The 16,904-nt window shown below is 54.8% G+C and overlaps 5 protein-coding genes across 5 annotated transcripts; 2 read left to right on the top strand and 3 right to left on the bottom strand.

Moving 5' to 3' along the window:
* Positions 1-175: 175 nt before the first annotated feature.
* VOLCADRAFT_120281 (uncharacterized protein) lies at positions 176-4,563 on the top strand (the record flags this gene model as incomplete). The annotated part of the gene is made up of 7 exons (XM_002946492.1): positions 176-313; positions 382-732; positions 983-1,168; positions 1,714-1,848; positions 2,270-2,490; positions 2,753-2,900; positions 3,225-4,563. 7 exons carry the CDS (start codon positions 176-178, stop codon positions 3,654-3,656), a joined length of 1,611 nt encoding a protein of 536 aa, XP_002946538.1. The 3' UTR covers positions 3,657-4,563.
* Positions 4,564-4,629: 66 nt separating this feature from the next.
* VOLCADRAFT_72671 (uncharacterized protein) lies at positions 4,630-7,300 on the bottom strand. The gene is made up of 5 exons (XM_002946329.1): positions 7,057-7,300; positions 6,906-6,976; positions 6,658-6,829; positions 5,763-5,942; positions 4,630-5,301 (listed from the first exon to the last, which is right to left on the bottom strand). The coding sequence occupies exons 1-5, from the start codon at positions 7,135-7,137 to the stop codon at positions 5,209-5,211; spliced, it is 597 nt and encodes a 198-aa protein (XP_002946375.1). The 5' UTR covers positions 7,138-7,300; the 3' UTR covers positions 4,630-5,208.
* A 1,136-nt stretch (positions 7,301-8,436) lies between these two features.
* On the bottom strand, positions 8,437-9,848 carry VOLCADRAFT_86585 (uncharacterized protein; the record flags this gene model as incomplete). Its single annotated transcript, XM_002946328.1, has 4 exons — positions 8,437-8,583; positions 9,133-9,246; positions 9,330-9,551; positions 9,777-9,848. The coding sequence occupies 4 exons, from the start codon at positions 9,846-9,848 to the stop codon at positions 8,437-8,439; spliced, it is 555 nt and encodes a 184-aa protein (XP_002946374.1).
* Positions 9,849-10,880: 1,032 nt separating this feature from the next.
* On the bottom strand, positions 10,881-14,134 carry VOLCADRAFT_102960 (uncharacterized protein; the record flags this gene model as incomplete). The annotated part of the gene is made up of 5 exons (XM_002946327.1): positions 10,881-11,969; positions 12,405-12,737; positions 13,015-13,842; positions 13,957-14,026; positions 14,106-14,134. The coding sequence occupies 5 exons, from the start codon at positions 14,132-14,134 to the stop codon at positions 11,721-11,723; spliced, it is 1,509 nt and encodes a 502-aa protein (XP_002946373.1). The 3' UTR covers positions 10,881-11,720.
* A 328-nt stretch (positions 14,135-14,462) lies between these two features.
* VOLCADRAFT_102959 (uncharacterized protein) lies at positions 14,463-16,893 on the top strand. The gene is made up of 7 exons (XM_002946491.1): positions 14,463-14,537; positions 14,605-14,704; positions 14,796-14,862; positions 14,940-14,999; positions 15,073-15,164; positions 15,259-15,339; positions 16,416-16,893. Exons 2-7 carry the CDS (start codon positions 14,628-14,630, stop codon positions 16,588-16,590), a joined length of 552 nt encoding a protein of 183 aa, XP_002946537.1. The 5' UTR covers positions 14,463-14,537; positions 14,605-14,627; the 3' UTR covers positions 16,591-16,893.
* The last annotated feature ends 11 nt before the right edge of the window (positions 16,894-16,904 follow it).

The raw sequence follows: 16,904 nt of genomic DNA, 5'->3' as shown, positions 1-16,904 counted from the left end.
TGCCGTACATCGTGACACCTTGTAGGTCCCCCACGCCTGACTGAATGGACTTAAGCAGTCGTCCAGATAATATTATGCAAGGAACTGGCTCAACCATTTAAGTTCAACTTCAATTCCATCTTTTTTTGAGGCTGTCGGCGCGTGTAAATTTTCTTACCGATACTGTTCAACTATCATGACGGCCAACGGCACAGCGTCCCACCAGGCGGTGGTTCTCATCCTCGATTACGGCTCCCAGTACACGCAGCTCATCACTCGTCGTGTGCGCGAGTTGTGCATGTTTTCTATGCTCTTTCCGGGGGATGCATCGTTGGTGCGCACCGCTGCGAGCATGGTCTCAGGCACGAGCGTGAAGTGACGTTACGCTTCGGCTACTTGCAGGATCGCATTAAAAGCGTGAGCCCACGCGTGGTCATCCTTTCCGGCGGCCCTAACTCCGTGCACGTTGAGGGCTCGCCGCGCGTGCCGGAAGGCTTTTTTGAGTATTGCGGCGAGAACAATATTCCCGTTCTTGGTATCTGCTATGGAATGCAAATGATTACCCACCTCCTGGGCGGCGAGGTTAAAGCAGCGGCTCACGGTGGCGAGTACGGCCGCATGCCCATGGACATCGCCGCGTCGTCACGACTCTTTGACTTCCTCAGCAGTAGCACAGTAAACGTCTGGATGAGCCACGGTGACGAAGCCGTTCAACTGCCGGAGGGTTTCACAGCAGTTGCTAAGAGCCACCAGGTGATACCTTACCCCTCCGTCTTCAATGGGCCCCTGCTCCGAGGCTGCCCACCTGACATTTCATTGTGCCCTCCACCTCCACTTGCACTTGAACTCAAGCAAGCATTACATTGTTGACCTCATCCTTGATTCATCAAGGACAACCGCCGCAATGTCTTTCGTTGAGGATTGCTCTTCTGCATGTTGTGGTCAATGTTGCCATCATGCCTCCGTTTCCTCGGCTGTGCCATCTCTTCGCCTACCCTGCCAGGGCGCCATTGTGGCCATTGAGAACACTGAGCGCCAGATCTACGGCTACCAGTTTCACCCCGAGGTCATGCACACGGAGCACGGTATGGAGATGATCAAGCACTTCCTTATCGGGATCGCGCAAGTGCCCGCGAATTGGAACATGGGCCAGGTGCTTGAAACGCAGTTACAAAAGATCGCTGAGCAGGTGGGTCAGTCGGCCTGACAGTGATCAATCTAGCTTCACTAAGTTGATGGGGTCCAACCTAGACTCCTGGTTATGCCCATGCATCACTTGTTGCATGAATGCTGCCTGAGGGGAGACCACGAACTGTATTGCTCTATTTGTAGTTGCTCCTTAGACAGTTGATGGCCCTCTTCGATGGGCAAGCGAGTCTGAGACTGGGCCCGCTCGCTCGCGCTTTCGGTCAGTCAGGCAGCTGATTTGGACATGCGTGTGTCTGAGGGATTGAGGGAGCTGGGGCGGCGTCGCCTTCGCTCCTGCTGGGCCCTTATGTAGGCTGGTTGTTCCACCTGGGAGGAGATCAGGGCATACGTAGCAGTGGCGCTCCCTTGCGCGGGGGGTGCCCAGCCTAGGCGCCATGTTGCGTCCAGTCTGAGACTCTTGCATTCGTCCGCCGTCAGTGGCTGCAGCCCACGCTCTTCAGTACTCGGCAACGGGTGATTTATTCCGCAGGTCCTGCTGATCCCGCTGTTATTCGTTTTGCCGGTGGGTTTTCAAATTGACTCCAGGTTGGTCCGGAGGAGCACGCAATCTGCGCGCTATCGGGCGGTGTGGACAGCACTGTGGCGGCCACACTGGTGCACAAGGTGTTGGGCGAGCGCTTGCACTGCGTCTTTGTGGACAATGGCTTGCTGCGGTACAATGTAAGTGCCGCGTGTTTTAGCAGTTGTGCTGGTAGACGGTGATGGGGACCTGGCGTGGCTACCCCTACGGCCCTGATATTCCCCGATATTTTGGAGCACCTTCATCTAGTCACCCAAGTCAACTTCGCAGTGGATTGCTTAGGTTCCGCACCCACCACCAGCATCCAACGGAATCTGCCGGACCGACGGCGGCCCAACTCCATTCCTGGTCGGCTCGTCAACTTTACCCCGGGTCACGACCGTCCATCGACTAGGGGCACTTTACCTTCCGCCATCGGAAGGATTTTCGACCCTGACAGGTCTCGATCCCGGGATCTCCCGGGGGCAATGGTCCGTGCCTTATCAGTAGTGCCTAACCTGAGCTATATTATATTCTCATGCGCCTCCTCCGGCACGTGGCACGTGGTATCTCGCCCCACAGGAGCAACAGCGCGTGATGGACACGTTCAACAACCACCTGCACCTGCCCGTCACATGTGTCGACCACAGCAAGGTGATGTTGGACCGCCTGCGGGGCCTCACCGACCCGGAGGCCAAGCGCAAGGCCATCGGCGCCGAGTTCATTGAGGTATTCAAAAACTACGCCACAGAGCTGGAGCAGAAGCTGGGCAAGAAGCCCAGGTTCCTCGTGCAGGGCACGCTGTGAGTCGAACCTGACCTTGCGGGTGGTTGTTGGTTCAAGAAGTTGTAGGAGTTAGTGTGTAGTGCGTGTGTGGGTGGACGGTAGGAGGGGGCCTTTGGCACCTGCATTCCGGAACAATGTGTCACGGTTCGAACGATAGCTCCTCTCCATTTTAGCATACGTCCTTACTAGCAATTTTTATCATAGATACCGCCTCCCTTTGTTCCTAAACCCCTCGCCTGCTCTAATAATGCGTTCGGCTGCCGGCTCCACCGCGTGCAGGTACCCTGACGTCATCGAGTCCTGTCCCCCTCCGGGCAGCGGACAGAAACACAGCCACACCATCAAGTCGCACCATAACGTGGGCGGCCTACCCAAGGACCTGCAGTTTACGCTCATCGAGCCCTTCCGGGAACTTTTTAAGGATGAGGTGCGTTACGGCTTAGGGTTACTACCCGCATTACGGAGCCTGTAGCAGGCAGCAGCACACCCTTCGGCACTCCGGGCGAGGGGTCAGCAGGGGCCGATAGACAGTCTTTAGGAGTTGCAGCAAGAAGCAGCTTCTCTCCTAGCTTCTGTGCTCGCCAACGTCCCAGCAACTCTCTTTCAAATCCCACAACGCAAGCGGGGGAGTCCAGTCGTGTCGTTGGAAGTTCCCAAGCTTACCAATCCCTCCCATGTCTTATCTTCACATAGGGATGCATGCTCACCGCTCGTCGTCGTCTTTTCGTGTCCATGCTTTTTTGGTACGCAGGTGCGCGCCGTCGGGCGGTTGCTTGGCGTTCCAGAGCAGTTCATCAAGAGACATCCCTTCCCGGGCCCCGGTCTGGCTGTGCGTGTGCTGGGCGATGTTACCGAGGATGGCAAGCTGGACACCCTTCGGGAAGTCGATGAGATTTTTGTCAATACCATCCGTGAGTACGGGCTGTACGACGAGATTTGGCAGGCTTTTGCAGTATTCCTGCCGGTCAAGGCCGTGGGCGTGCAGGGCGACCAGCGCACACACAGCCATGTGGTGGCGCTGCGTGCAGTGACCTCGGCCGACGGCATGACGGCCGACTGGTACAGCTTCACGCCGGCTTTCCTGCGCGACGTATCGAACCGCATATGCAACAAGGTCCGCACCGTAAACCGGGTGGTGTACGACATTACCAGCAAGCCGCCGGGCACAATTGAGTGGGAGTAGATTGATCGATTGGGGCTCCTCAGGGCTTTGGCGTTGCAGCCTAGGCGTGATGTTGGTCACGATCCGACTTTAGCAGGGTGATGAACTGACGGTGGTGGTGGTGGTGGAATGCCCGTTTGCTGGGCGGGAATGTGTGTGAAGCTGGGACATCTGTGATTGGGCTTGGAACTGTATCTGCTTGGACGTGCATTTGCTGGGTCGTTGCAGGGCTTGCGTTGGGTTCGTTGGTTGGTTTCGTTGCGGCGCAAAGGCGGATTACAGGTGGAGGGTCCACATCGGAGCACGGTTTTTGCACTGGGTGCGTGCATCCCGGTCGATTGACCAAGTCGTACACAGAAGTGAGGGAGGTGTTGTGACAGGACCTCTTGTTCTTCGGGTTTTTAAAAACTAGCCAACGACATAGAACCAAGGATTTTCAGATTGGATTGCAGGCAAGAGTCGTAGGTAGGCACTGCTATTGCCGTGCAGATGAAGTCAGCAGCGGCGCTGTCCCACATATTGCATGTGAGCCTATATTAATTCGTTAAAGCGCTGTTGGTCTGATTATGCTTCCGGTTGCTCTGTGAAATGGCTGTAGCTTCATAGGCCGTCCTCATATCACAGTTGCAGAAATTGGGAAAGGTCAATCGGTTGACATGACATCTGAACCTGCCATTGGCCTTCGTCCCGTGGCTCCTCTTTTCATTTTTATCTCGCAAGAGCAGATCCATCCGACTTTTGTCGTGGGTTATCTATCTGCTATGATGTAGATTCGGCCATCGAGTGCCCGGGTTGGTACAATGCGACTAGCTCATTGCCAGTGCACGGTTCTCCTTGTCGAGACCCGAACTAATGACAGTTGAACTCTGCGCAACACACAACTCCCATTCGCGTGAGAAGGGAGGACTTGTACGCGGTATGTTTCCTGATCTTTGCCTACTACCTACATAATACTGTGGCAAATGAAGCTCCACATAAGGTACTTGAGACAAACAAGGGCAGCACATTAGAACAAAGCTGATGTCTGCCTTCCACAAGCAATAGTAAGCCTCCGGACGGCGATTCAATATCCATCCAGCCAATAAGCACGACACGTAGGTACCCCTACACGTTCGCCCCCGTTTGGCACCCAGTTCTATTGTTGATACAAGCAGTAAGGTGTCGAGAGTACCATTCTGGTAACCCAAAAGGACAGGAACCCTTGCACATCCCGCACAATCGACTACTCCATCACACTGTCTGTCAGGTTACTAACCTTCCGGCCGTACACCTCGATTACCATACCCCCTTCGGCCTTCTCACATCTGCTGCACATTTCACACATGCGTTCAGCCCTTAAAGCCCTTTAAGCAGTGATCTGCATCACAGTGTCAATGCGCTGTAATGGGGCAGAGTTTTAACCCATCACATCTTAATGAACATTTAAGGGTTCCAAAACACCAAGCCTGAGTATGCAGCATTTTGCGCCCCTTTCAGATATTAAAGCGTCCGGTTGGGCTCTCATCAGCAAACTCCCCCAAAGCACCGGTCATAACGACTGTGGGCAACCTGATGAGGCTACTGGAGCTATTCACTACCCGCCGCGCTGACTGTTGGCCTGCTCTCGTTCGTCCACGTCCACCGGCATGCCGTCCAGCTTTTTGAGGTTGGGTAGGCGCTTCACAACCTGCGGGCAGCAAATCAGCAGAGGTCGGTGTCAGGCCGCCCAAACTAGGTGGAGAGGTGAATCCGCTCCAACGCCTCTTGGTATACGCGTCGCCTTACCCACATGCGCGACCCCGACCCTCCCCCGGAGCAGATGGTGTACTACACCATGTACCAGCTGCATGACCTGCAGCTTTCGCGACTGTCGCTGAGTGGCGAGGCTTGGGCAATGCTGACACGCACATATGAACACACACCGGGCCCTACCCTTCAGCTTGGCGTATAGTTTTGCCATGGGGCGGCTTCCAGTGCTTCCGGTGCTCCCAACATATCCAACCCTACAGACTAGATCCGTAGTCAGCACAAGCACAAGCACACACACACATATACACACCGGGGGGACTTCGTTTCCGGTTCGGCTCTTGCTGTACCAGCCCTTGGGTCAGCGAGGCCCCATACGCACCCCTGCTGCAGCCCCCTCACCTCAACCCTATACTCGCTGGTGGAGTTGTTATCCTTGTAGTCGTTGTACAGAGGGTTGCCCGCAAGCAGCAGATCCTCCAACTTGTCCAGTACGGCGAGCTTGTCGATCTCCGACCAGCTGGCGATTTTGTTGTTGGAGATGTACAGCACGCGCAGGTTGACCAGCTTTTCGATGCCGGACTGCGCACATCAGCAGTGGAGGGCCGGAGCCACGGGATGACGACCCGACGACCCGCCTCGGTCAACTACGTGCCAGGACGTTTCTTTTGAGTCGTGCAAACTGAGTGCAACGGCAGTGATAGGACGGGAAGCTGCGGTTGATGCTCACGGATTCGGTTTCTAATCTAAAGAACCACCTGAGGATGCAACTAACTCCTGCCTGTCAATGGAGGCGTGCCTAAGACTTGCAAATCAGCAATAACCGAATACCAAATACGACGCTCGTTAGTCGGCAACCTCGGACCTGAATCTCTCCACCAGGAAGTCAGGACACGATTGCCATGCCACTGCCTCGGCTAGGGATTGCAATGAAGCGCAACAGAACCCAGCCACATCTTCCCTGGACGTCTTTTCCCGTATGCTTTGATCTCCCAGGACTGGATGCAGGAACTTAGTGGAGCCCGAGGGCCCACAAATCAGACCCCGCCCGCCACCTCACAGCACCCCCCGGGGGCATAGCCATATAGGTCTTTATTGCCACGGCCTTTCGCCTGGGGTGCTTGATTGCGCCAGGCATGTCCCCTTGGGTAGCCTCACCCAGGAGGCACGGCGTGCCCAGGGGACACGGCGTCCAACATGCAAGCCAAGGTTAGAAACAAAACGGATGCCTCAATAGCATCCGAATTTCAGACGTCCCGTTGCACAGTGCCCCTTGGGTCCAGATGGTCCTTCTTACCAAGCTCGCAATCTGGTTGTACGATATCCACAGCTCCTCCAGGGTGTCGGCAACCGCATCCAAGTTTTCTATCTTCTTTATTAAATTTCTCCCCAAGGATAAGATCCGTAGGTTCTCCATTCCTGAAAGGCTGCTAATTTTCTCAATGTTGTTGGTTGAGAGGGCCAGGTGTCTGCAGGTGGGGTATTCGCGAGTCACACGAGCCCCATGGAACGCGGATCCCACTATCCAAGCCTTCTGCCACCCACTTGCAGGCCTTCAAGGTGGAAAGCGTGGCGTCCATTTTTTCAATCGGCGGAATCATCCCATGCAGCTCCACCTGCCATCCGCACCCGGCTCAATATAAGCACATACCGCATTGGTTTTCGAACACAAGTTCTTATTTCAATAGCCCCCTACCTTCTCTGCTTCCGTCGCCGCGATACCTTTCCGTTCCTCGAAGACTTTGATTGCATCTTTGATCGTTAGGCCCTTAGCCATGGAATCTAAGCTGGTAAGTTATATAAAGCTAATGTAAGAAATTTTAATATTGCCAAGTCGCGGTCCTTTCGAACAGAAAGTCAATACTGATACGCGAGCGTGGCAAAGGTGGTAAGATATCAATGTGAGACCTAAATAGAATTGCGAAAAGGTCACAGTTAAGTTACGGACAATAAATTTGTCCAATGCCGAAGCCGCGTCTCGAGGCGTCTGCGGTTAGTACGTACGACTACCTTCCGTACTCGTGCCGTCCCTCTGATCGCACGTAACAGATGAAAATTTCAATGGCATATCATTTTTTCCTGAAATTGAGGGGAGAGCAGCCTATATAGGAGGTTCGGCATGCTTGATCTAAACCTCCGGGTTTTTTTGGCCCCGCGGCCAAGTGGCGCCCTGGGAGCTCCTTGCGCGCAATGCCGGCCAAGGACGTAGGCCCTCAGGACCGGCAGGTCAGGAACGACGCAAACCCACCCGTGTCATGGGGAGATCAGTGCAGGTCATGTCATCTCCAAAAATGGGGTGTCTTGAAGCACGCCGGTACGACACGATCCGTGCACGTGCATTGGACATCTCAGGTTCCCCTTAGGATCCTAATGACCTTACAGCATGTGAAGGCTGTTATGCTAACTTAGCACGACTGGAGCAACATCCCCTCCATCACTCTTGTTGGCCAAGGGTCAATGGCCAGACGAGACAGCGTGTGTTACAAGATTGTAGAACAGGTGAGGACGCAGGAACTCACGAAAGTGCTGTCACGCCCTCGCCTGTATTGAAAGGGCAGTTCCCTGGGCAGCTAGCTCGAATGCTTGACAGATGGCTGAAAGGAGCTCTGAAGCTGTAACGAGTTAAGCTTTGGAAGACATTGCCATGGCAGCCGATTCGACTCCCTACTGCGACGACTGTGTCTAAGCCCTTCAAACCTTCAGCCGCGTCACAATGGGCCTTATCCATATCTTGCCTAGCAGCCTGACAAGCCCAGCACGACGCTCACATCCTATCCTCAGCTCCAGCATACATCTAACCAACCTACGGCAGTACATCAGCATCACCAAGAAACAGCAGCACCACCTGTGCACATGCACGCCCCTTGCCCGCCTGACCCCCGCTGCATCCCCTTCCTTTAACAATGTTCCCAGGAAATGAATATATGGCTCTGTCTAATCCTGCACTATATGCCACATAAAAGAAGTTGTTTTAATTGTAAGGAGGCAGTTTACTTTGGCTCTTTTCCAGTGCAATCAACATTTCGGTTCTGCTGCACTAACACAGCGGTTTCCGGTCCCATCCTGCGCTCAGGCCTCAGCTCCGTTGTGCCCCGGACCGGGTGCTGGAACCGCCGCGCGAGGTCCCCCGACTCCGCTCCGATTGCGGCTGAGGCTGACCCAGCGGTATCGTTGTGGCCATGGGGCTGTTGAGGTAGTACTTGATTTGAAGCGCGTCTTTCGCCTGCATTACATTGCATAGACGAAGAAGCCTTTTGAGCCCGAGCCGGAGCGCATCTTTAGCTTAGCCCAACCGTTGGCAACAGCAAAGCGTGGCTATCCATGCCCCTGAGAACACGCCCAGGACTTGATCCAGTGTAAACCAGCGCAGGTCTGGGTAACGGCATTGGTAGCACCGTACCAAGCAAGGAAAGGGGATGAGGACTTGACGTGCAGGCGTTGCAAGGAAATGCACACGCATCAACACAAGTACGCAGGACAGGACCTTCGATAACTAGGTAAGAAGCTTTGCGTTACCTCATCCTCAGCCTTTTCCGCCGTCTCTGTGCCTAGTTAGGAGTAGGAAATGAGCAGCCAGAATGATCGCACGTGCCCCGACCGGACATTGGTAAACCTAGGCCCCCCCGACACCAAGCGCTAAATGCCTCGTTCCCCGATCATGCCCGCTGAACTAGCACATTGCATGCACAAACCCGCGGACAGAGAGCACGGCACAGTGTGGGAAGTGCTTTTGCTTGCGCAGGTGGCTGGCCGCAAGCGCATGCGCGCCTACCTGAGACGAACACGTCGGAACGAACGGGGCGACGCGGCGGTCCTCATCCGTTGTCCGCCCGTCATTGAAGTCCATTCTATGCGACTCATATGGGGTGTCCACACCAATGAAGCGCTGCAGGGTTATGAAGCATATCCGTCCTCAGCAAATCTTAAGATACGAGGCAATGATTACACATTGACATTCCCTGCCCTTACCTCTGTGTTTGCCCGGGCAGACTGCGTCTTTGCCTCGAAGGGGTTTGTGGGAACGAACGGCGTGACCCGTGGCTGGGGCTGCTCCCTCTTTGGTGGCAGTGGTGTGAAAGTGGATTTGGGGTGTGACTTGGGTTGCACGACTAGCTTCCGGCCAGTTGCCTTCCTCTCTTCCCTTATGAGCGCAATGAGGTCGCCCTCGGACATACTCTGCCGGAGTAAATGCTGCATCAGTATATGTGCGCGCAGCACTCCCGAGGCAAGCACACGGCAGGCGTACCTGAAGGCCTGGAAAACGCCTTGCTAAGAGAGTCCGGCGAAACTGCACACAGAAATTGAACCAAAGCGTGATGGAGCCGTGGCACTCGCTTGCTGATAAGAGCGATAGGTTAAAGCATGCAAGGTCCTTCCGGTGGACAGTATAATAGTGCACCGCTTAACGTTACCCACTATGGCAATGTCCTCCGGAGTGACATAATCCAGGTCCTCGCCGGTCGACCGGCCAGACGTGCTTACAGACATTGGGAATAAGGCGAACACCAAAAAGCCGAGGCAAAGGTAGTGAACCGAGAGATAGAAGAAATAATGTAAGATTACATTTGGTGTTGAATGCTCGGTGCAAACTTCAAAAGGGCCTTAGAAAGCTTGTACGGATAGCATACGGCAGCCAGTGCGAAGCATTTCATCATCACATTGTGTAGTTTTCATTTAGGAGATTACATGGCCGTGCAAGTACGTTGCTTTGTAACTCAAAACAGGGTGCCCGGAAGCTTAGATTGTTCAAAGCGCAATCCTAACTACCTCATTTTCACTTCCTCCCTTTCCTCTACTGGTAATATTTTTAGCTGAAAATGACAGTTGCATCATATGGGAGAGCTTTAAACCGGCTGTAAGACAAGCTTGTCCTAGACGCTCTCTTTGGTCCATAGCAGCTAGACAAGTAGCCTGTCCTAAGGAATGTATTTCGCTTTACACGTTGACATGTTTAATGATTTTCCATCAAAGACTACCGGCCTTCCGCATACCGCGGGAGTATGTAGCTGTAGTTGTTAAAACCGTAACGGAAGCAGGCTCTTGCCAGAACTGATGAAGGTGTACATCCAAAGCCCAGAGCCTTGCTGTGCAGCTGATAAAGCCTACGATGCAGGTGCGACGCTTTGGAGGCAACGCGGCAGCATGGCAGCCACCAGCGTCACCATGCTTCCCGTATGGCTCAGCTTGGGCTTGGGAGACATGAACATCGATAAATCAATAATTTTTTAATGCGTCTGAGCGAGCTGCTATAACACCGCAGCGTGCACAGGGCCCAATTCCTTTTTTAGCCATATGACCTGGTCTTTCTTCATGCGTTCTGTACCAAGCACACCTATATGGCGTATAATACGCAGGCAAGTGTTGGCAGGCACGGCTTGAAAGGGTCAATTTCCCGCACCACCGGCATCCCATGGCTGCACTGAGCTGTTAACACCACGCTGCTGCCGTAGCCGTCCTAGCCTTTTTCCCCACGGCCTGTTGAGCAACGGTATAGTATTCCTAGAGAGGAACATAACGCAACATCGCTTCACGGTTACACCATCCGGGCTCTCACCTCAACGATCATGTGTGTCACCTACACACCGGCAAACCGTACCGTTTGGATGTACAAATTATTGATGAAACCACCGCAAGTGAGCCATGCAGCCCATTCTTATGCCCCGACGGTGATACGCAAGCAAGTCGGTTCAGTGCGGGACCGCATCCGCATCAATGCGTGTCTGGCAGCCATCGTCAATTTCCAGGGGCTTAGCGCAACACCAGTGCCATAAGCCTCCCAGCACACGGACAGCTAAGTGCCGCAGTACCCAAGCAGTACGATGCTGCTGTGTCCAAGCGACGGAAGCGCCAGACCGTCGTGCATTGCCGCATCGCCCCTGTTCTACAGTTTCTTGGCCCGTCCGCCCCGCCTCTCCTAAAGCTTACTGGCCCTGCTGCGAGCGCAATTACAGCGCCCCGTACGTCTCCCCCCAATGACACCCACATCTGTCATGTCACTGGTCTTCTAAGCACAGCGTACAACGAATATCTGCATGCAGCGTTAAGTTAGCCGCGATTGCACTGAAGTAAGTGCCTACCTAGGGCCTACCTATGAGTCTAAGGATTTGCGGCGTCTCCCACTATGTACCTAACCTAGGCCTGTCTACCTGCGCAGTGCAACTCATTCATTCGCACAAATAGTAATCGTACTGCACCGTGATTGCTGATCGCTGTAAGTCATGCAATCCCGTACATGCCACGCACATGTGGCACCCGTGTTCATCCCCGCTTTAACCCATGCACCCTTAGTTTTAAAACCTGACCCAGAGCATATCCCTCAGAACCAGCTCCCGAAAACATCAATACCACACTGACTGGCGCTTAAATCTTAACCTTCATCTTCTCAAGCTCAGCCCGGTACTTGCCCGGCACGCCTGCCTGTTCAAGCTCGGTCAATTTCCGTTCTTTTATCTGGGTCAGCAGCTGCTTCTCCTTCTCGGCTGCTTCACGCAGCCGCGCACCGTCCTCCAGGTACGCCTGGCGCTCGCGCTTGCGCCGCTCGTCGTTAGCCTGGATCTGGGCCAGCAACTCCTCCTTGTACTTTGCGTTGAGGGTCATCGAGTTAACCGTCTGCAGAAGCGGAAACATGGAAAGCCGACTTGACGACAACAACCATGCGAGCACAAGCTAATAAACACGTAGTAAGGCAGGTATACAGCGCGATGCGCAGAACGCGGACTGTGAATTGCCCGTGCATGAAGCATGGACGATCCTGCAGTGTGCCTGCGTGCGGCCGATTGGTTGGGTCATGCAGCATCGCATCTGCATCTTTCTTCCTATAGCGGACTAACTCAGAACGTCGAAAAGACGGCTTTTGCATTTCACACCGTGCAAAGTGTCAAGCACTCGTCCCATACGCCTTACCCATGGCACCCGGTACCATGACAGCCAGCATCTTCCCACCCATTGCCACCCTGAAGAAACGCCGTGGACTTAGTAGGTATTGCCTCAGATATGGATAGGTTGAGTAGCGCCACCCCAAAGCCCGTTCCTTCGCTCGCTCACCTGCTGTAGCTCCTCGTACTCTTTTTGCCGGTTGACCGCCAGCACACGCATGAACTCGTCGTGCTCGAGCTTCGCCATTTCTGCCTTCTGCTTGATCTTGGCCGCCTGCTGCGCCGTGCGGGCCTGCGCCAGCTCCTGCTGCATGGCCGCTTGCCGCTCCGCATATGCCCGCTCCTTTTGGCGCCACTCGCGCTCCTTGGCCTCCTGGTATCGCCGCGCGCGCAGCTCGTCCAGCTCCGCCTGCTTGTCGGCCGCCCTCTCTTGCATCGCGCGCAACCGTGCCACCTCCATCTCCTTCTCCTTTGCTATCCGCTCCTTCTCCGCAGCGAGGGCCTGGTGCATGCGGGTGGATGGAAAGGATTGTAAGCGAGGAGTCCGATCTACCGGCCGCATTACTTTGCAGGAGAAGGGCACACCAAGGTACCGGGCCAGATGGCGGGCTCAGGTGGCTCATGTCGGAACGACATAGTAAAGGGAACGGATACCTCATGCCAAGACATTGCAAGCCTGGGCCATGGCGAGGGCATGCGCGAACCCGCAATGCCACAAGCCTGGCTTTGGGTGTATAATTGCCGGCTGTCACTCGAAAGTGCTGGCTGGCCCTCCTCACCTGCTCGCGGAACTCCTTTTGGAGAAGATACTCGGCAATCCGCATGTCCTCTTCTTTCTCGCGGACCTTCATCTGCTCCTTGCGCCGAATCTGCTCCGAATTCGCCGTTGCCACCTCCTCCATGAGGTACTTGGCCTGCAGCTTCCTCTCAATCTGCGCCTGCATCTCCTCCTCCTTCAGCCGCTCCATCTCCTTGAGCATGTGCACGCGCTCCTGGTCTCGCAGCTCCTCTTGCCGGATGCGCTCGCGTTCCCGTTCTTTAATCTGCTCGTTCAGCACCGCGGCACCTCGGCGCCGCTCGTCTGCCCGTTGCCGCTCACGTGCCTCATATTGTTCGAGGGCCTTTACACGCTCGATTTCCATCATAAGGTCCAGCCGCCGCTGCTCCTCCTCCTCCTCGGCCAGCATCTGCTTCTTTTCCTCTATCTGCGCATCGCGGATGGTGACGCATTTCGAGTACAGCATCATCTGGTTCATGTTCTTGACGGCGTCCTTCTGCTCCAACAGCAAGTGCGTAGCGCGTGAGCGTGTCGCGTCGTTGAGCTGCCGCTGCAGGATCTCCGTCTCCGTGGGCGGAGCCTGCTTCTTGGCCTCCTCCTCCAGCTTGAGCATCTTCTCCTTGCGCGCCTTCGACACCGCCTGCAGCTGCTCGCGCTTTGCCTCGGCCTCCTTCTTGGCAGCCGCGACGTCCTCCGCGGTCATAATCGGTGAGGGCTTCAGCATGCGTGTTAAGTCGTTCTTCGTTAGCGTCACGACGTCGCGGTCCTTGGGGCTGATTGTCCGGGCCGCTGCCGTCAGCTTTAAGGAGCTACCGTCGGCAGTCGCGCTCTGTGGAAGGCCGCGGCACGAAGCATCCCTAGCTTAGCATAAAGTTCGAAAACATTGTACTTTTGCCCATGCTGCGAAATCCACACCGATCCCGCGGCGTCAAGAGCGTATTACCTGCGAGCGCTCAGGCTTTTTGCTGCCGAACAAGGACTCATCGACAAAGTTTGGCTTGCCAGAGCGGTAGCTGCGTAAGTGGCAGGCCGTTCAATATTCATCATTTGATGTTATTTGACATACTTTGTGGGGCACCCATCATCACTCACCCCAAGCGTGGCGGGGGCTGGGGCGGCATGGCAGTGACAGGACCCACAGCAGCCAAAACGTCTTACACTTGATCAACAATAGCACCTTAAACGACGAACCTTAAAACACCCTAGGGGCTGAGAGTAAGGAATTAGAACTGGAAAAATAATAAAGCAATATTTTTTGCGATGCAAGCAATATTCGGGTCTAGTGTTGTGATGTAAAGCTCTCTATGTTAAAGTTCATGCAGTGGCGACACCCATAGAAGCCCCGGTGGTCTTAGATTTCGTCCAGTTCCGTACAAAGTACGGGGACACAAGAGTTTGGCAGTTCCCAACTAAAAACTGAAACCAAAAGCAGGACTGCAGGCTTTGGGGGAAGCTGACAAGCTCTGTGCGCTGGTCGGGAACGCAAATCGCGTAGTGTTGTCAAGGCCTCACTGTTCATTTCAGGCAGGTTCCACTGCATCATTTAGAAACACTTTAAGCCCTTTATGTAAATTTTACATTGGATGAGCAGGGCCTGAAAGCTTCACAATTATTATGGGCAATTGTTGTGGTTGCTGCGAGGGAGACAAGCCCAACAAAGGAGGACAAGGCGGGTACGCAACTTTTCAGGGGTAAGGGTACAATGCGATATGTCATGCGCTAGATTTCAAGCGCCTGACGTTTTGCAACACCCCTTTGGTTCTCGGTGCCCCGGTACCCAAGGAGCGCACAAGGTGGATCTGGTGAGACCGAGAAGGACCGGGCGGCCCGCCTCTTAGCGGCGGAACGGGTGAGCACACCTAAAGCTTACAGGAGCTTGGCTGTTCCTAATATTTAGTACTGCTGCACACACCGGATGCCCCGCAGGCAGAGCAGAGGCAAAAGCAGTTTGAGCAGAGCGCAGTCGGGAAGGCTGCCTACAGGCAAGTAAAAGCTGCGGGTTGTACAGAGGGCGCGGCGCTGGGCAGGGGGGGCCAAGCGGCCTGGTAACTACCTGTAGCCTAACAAGCAACAGAAGCAAGAACACACTCCCGGACCAGCTGCCAAGCTTGAAGACCCCAAGTCGCAGTATGCCGTCTTGGGTGTCTACTTGTGAGGGAAACAGCGTAGTGCAATAGCACGTGTAGGCGTCAAATGTGTGCCGGTCGCCGCTGCTCCCAACGAGCCTTTTTGCCTGGTCCTGCAGATCTGTGCAGGAGGTCAAGGACGCCAAGAAAGCGGGCGGAGGAAATACTGGCCAGCCCACAGCTGCCGACTGGCGGGACTAGTGAGGTTTTTATGCCGCCGCAGTGCTTGGGATGAGGGCGTGTGTGTGTGTGTGTGTGTGTGTGTATGTCTCAGCATAGCACGATGCGGGCGACACACGAGGAACGCCGGGGGGTCCGCGGTCACTGGGTCTCTCGAGGATGCACCACCAGCTACTGTTATGCCGCAATGGGGGATGAGAGCAGGCGGCGCCGCGGGCCTGTTAACATGTAGACGGGTTAGTTGATGTTGTTACAGGGTGGTTAATCTTCACCAGGGTTAGTTGAAGACTACGTGTGAGCTCAGGGGATGGCTGCGAAATGCAGTGCCAGGCATTGCAGCGCGTTGTGCATTGCAGTACGAGGGTATTCTGTTTGGGAATGGCTCTTAGGTCAGTGGTGGATTGGGTGTAGGTGCGGGCCCCGTGGGTGAGAGTCGCCATGGTGATGGAGGCGGATTGATCAGTTGACTATTCGCCAACTGGGATCCAAACATTCCGGGGGCACATACCTCTGCAACTCGGGAGTTTGGGTTAATGGTTTGATGCGATTCCACCACCGGCGGCCACTTGGGTTGTGCAAGAAATTCACGGAGCTTGGCGAGGAGATAGAACACGCTCTTGACCCACCACTAGGGTAACCGGTACACGATGTCATCAGGCATAGCATAGTGGCATGGATAGACATTTTCTTGCTGCCAACCTTGTGTCTGTCTGCGAGGGAGCCGAGCTGCGAGGCAGGGTGACGTGATGGGCAGATGTCGTTCCACTGCTGCATAAGGGATGCCATATCCAGAACGATCCTTTCCATAAGTTTAGGCATGGCGGTGAGCAGCGTAATGAGCATGCATAATTCATGCACATACGAAACCCGCCCATGTTTTGCTAAAGTGTTTGTTCGTGTCCCTGGTAGTCTGGTGTGCTCCGCTCTCGCATCATATATTTGTACGATTGCCGCCAGCCTGCCGGCCGGCCTAACGGCAGGCACGACAACGTAGTAGCTGCTGTCACTGGCGGCATGCACAGCAATTTTCAGCACAGCACGAAACATTTCTTAGCGCAACACTCCTCCGAGCGCATTTGAACTGTACGTCATGCAGTCATGCTCCTCGCAGCAACAGGCCGTCCACCGTATTAGCAGGCTGGTGCAACACGCCCTTTCCATCGGCTACCATGCAAGGCAGGAAGCGCCACCCAGCACCAAGCAGGCGCTTCATGACGCGCCACCCTTCCCCCACTCCTCCTTCCAAGCAGGAGGGTCAGTCGTTCCACTGACGCAACGAACCCCGCTGACTTGATACTAGGACAGCAGCCCACAAGGCACATATTGGGAGCGCTAGAAGGAGGTGCCTTGCATTAAGCCAACGAGCAGCTCCACAGTGATACAGACCGGCATGCAAATCGCAGGACGTCGCCTACCCCTGGCACGTGACTTTTCCTGACCCCTTCGGGTCTACCGCGACTGGTCTATTCGTCAGCCATGGCCCTACAGTTTATCAACGCCGACCCTATTACCTACTTGACCGGTATCAGCCACCGTGCACAATGCATGAGAAGATGGTTGGTTGGGTCCCGCGCCCACGGCCCCC

This window comes from Volvox carteri, assembly GCF_000143455.1.
Source record: "Volvox carteri f. nagariensis unplaced genomic scaffold VOLCAscaffold_3, whole genome shotgun sequence".
NCBI lineage: Eukaryota > Viridiplantae > Chlorophyta > Chlorophyceae > Chlamydomonadales > Volvocaceae > Volvox > Volvox carteri.
The sequence above is the reverse complement of the archived record's forward strand: the minus strand, read 5'-3'. Positions and strand labels throughout refer to the sequence as shown.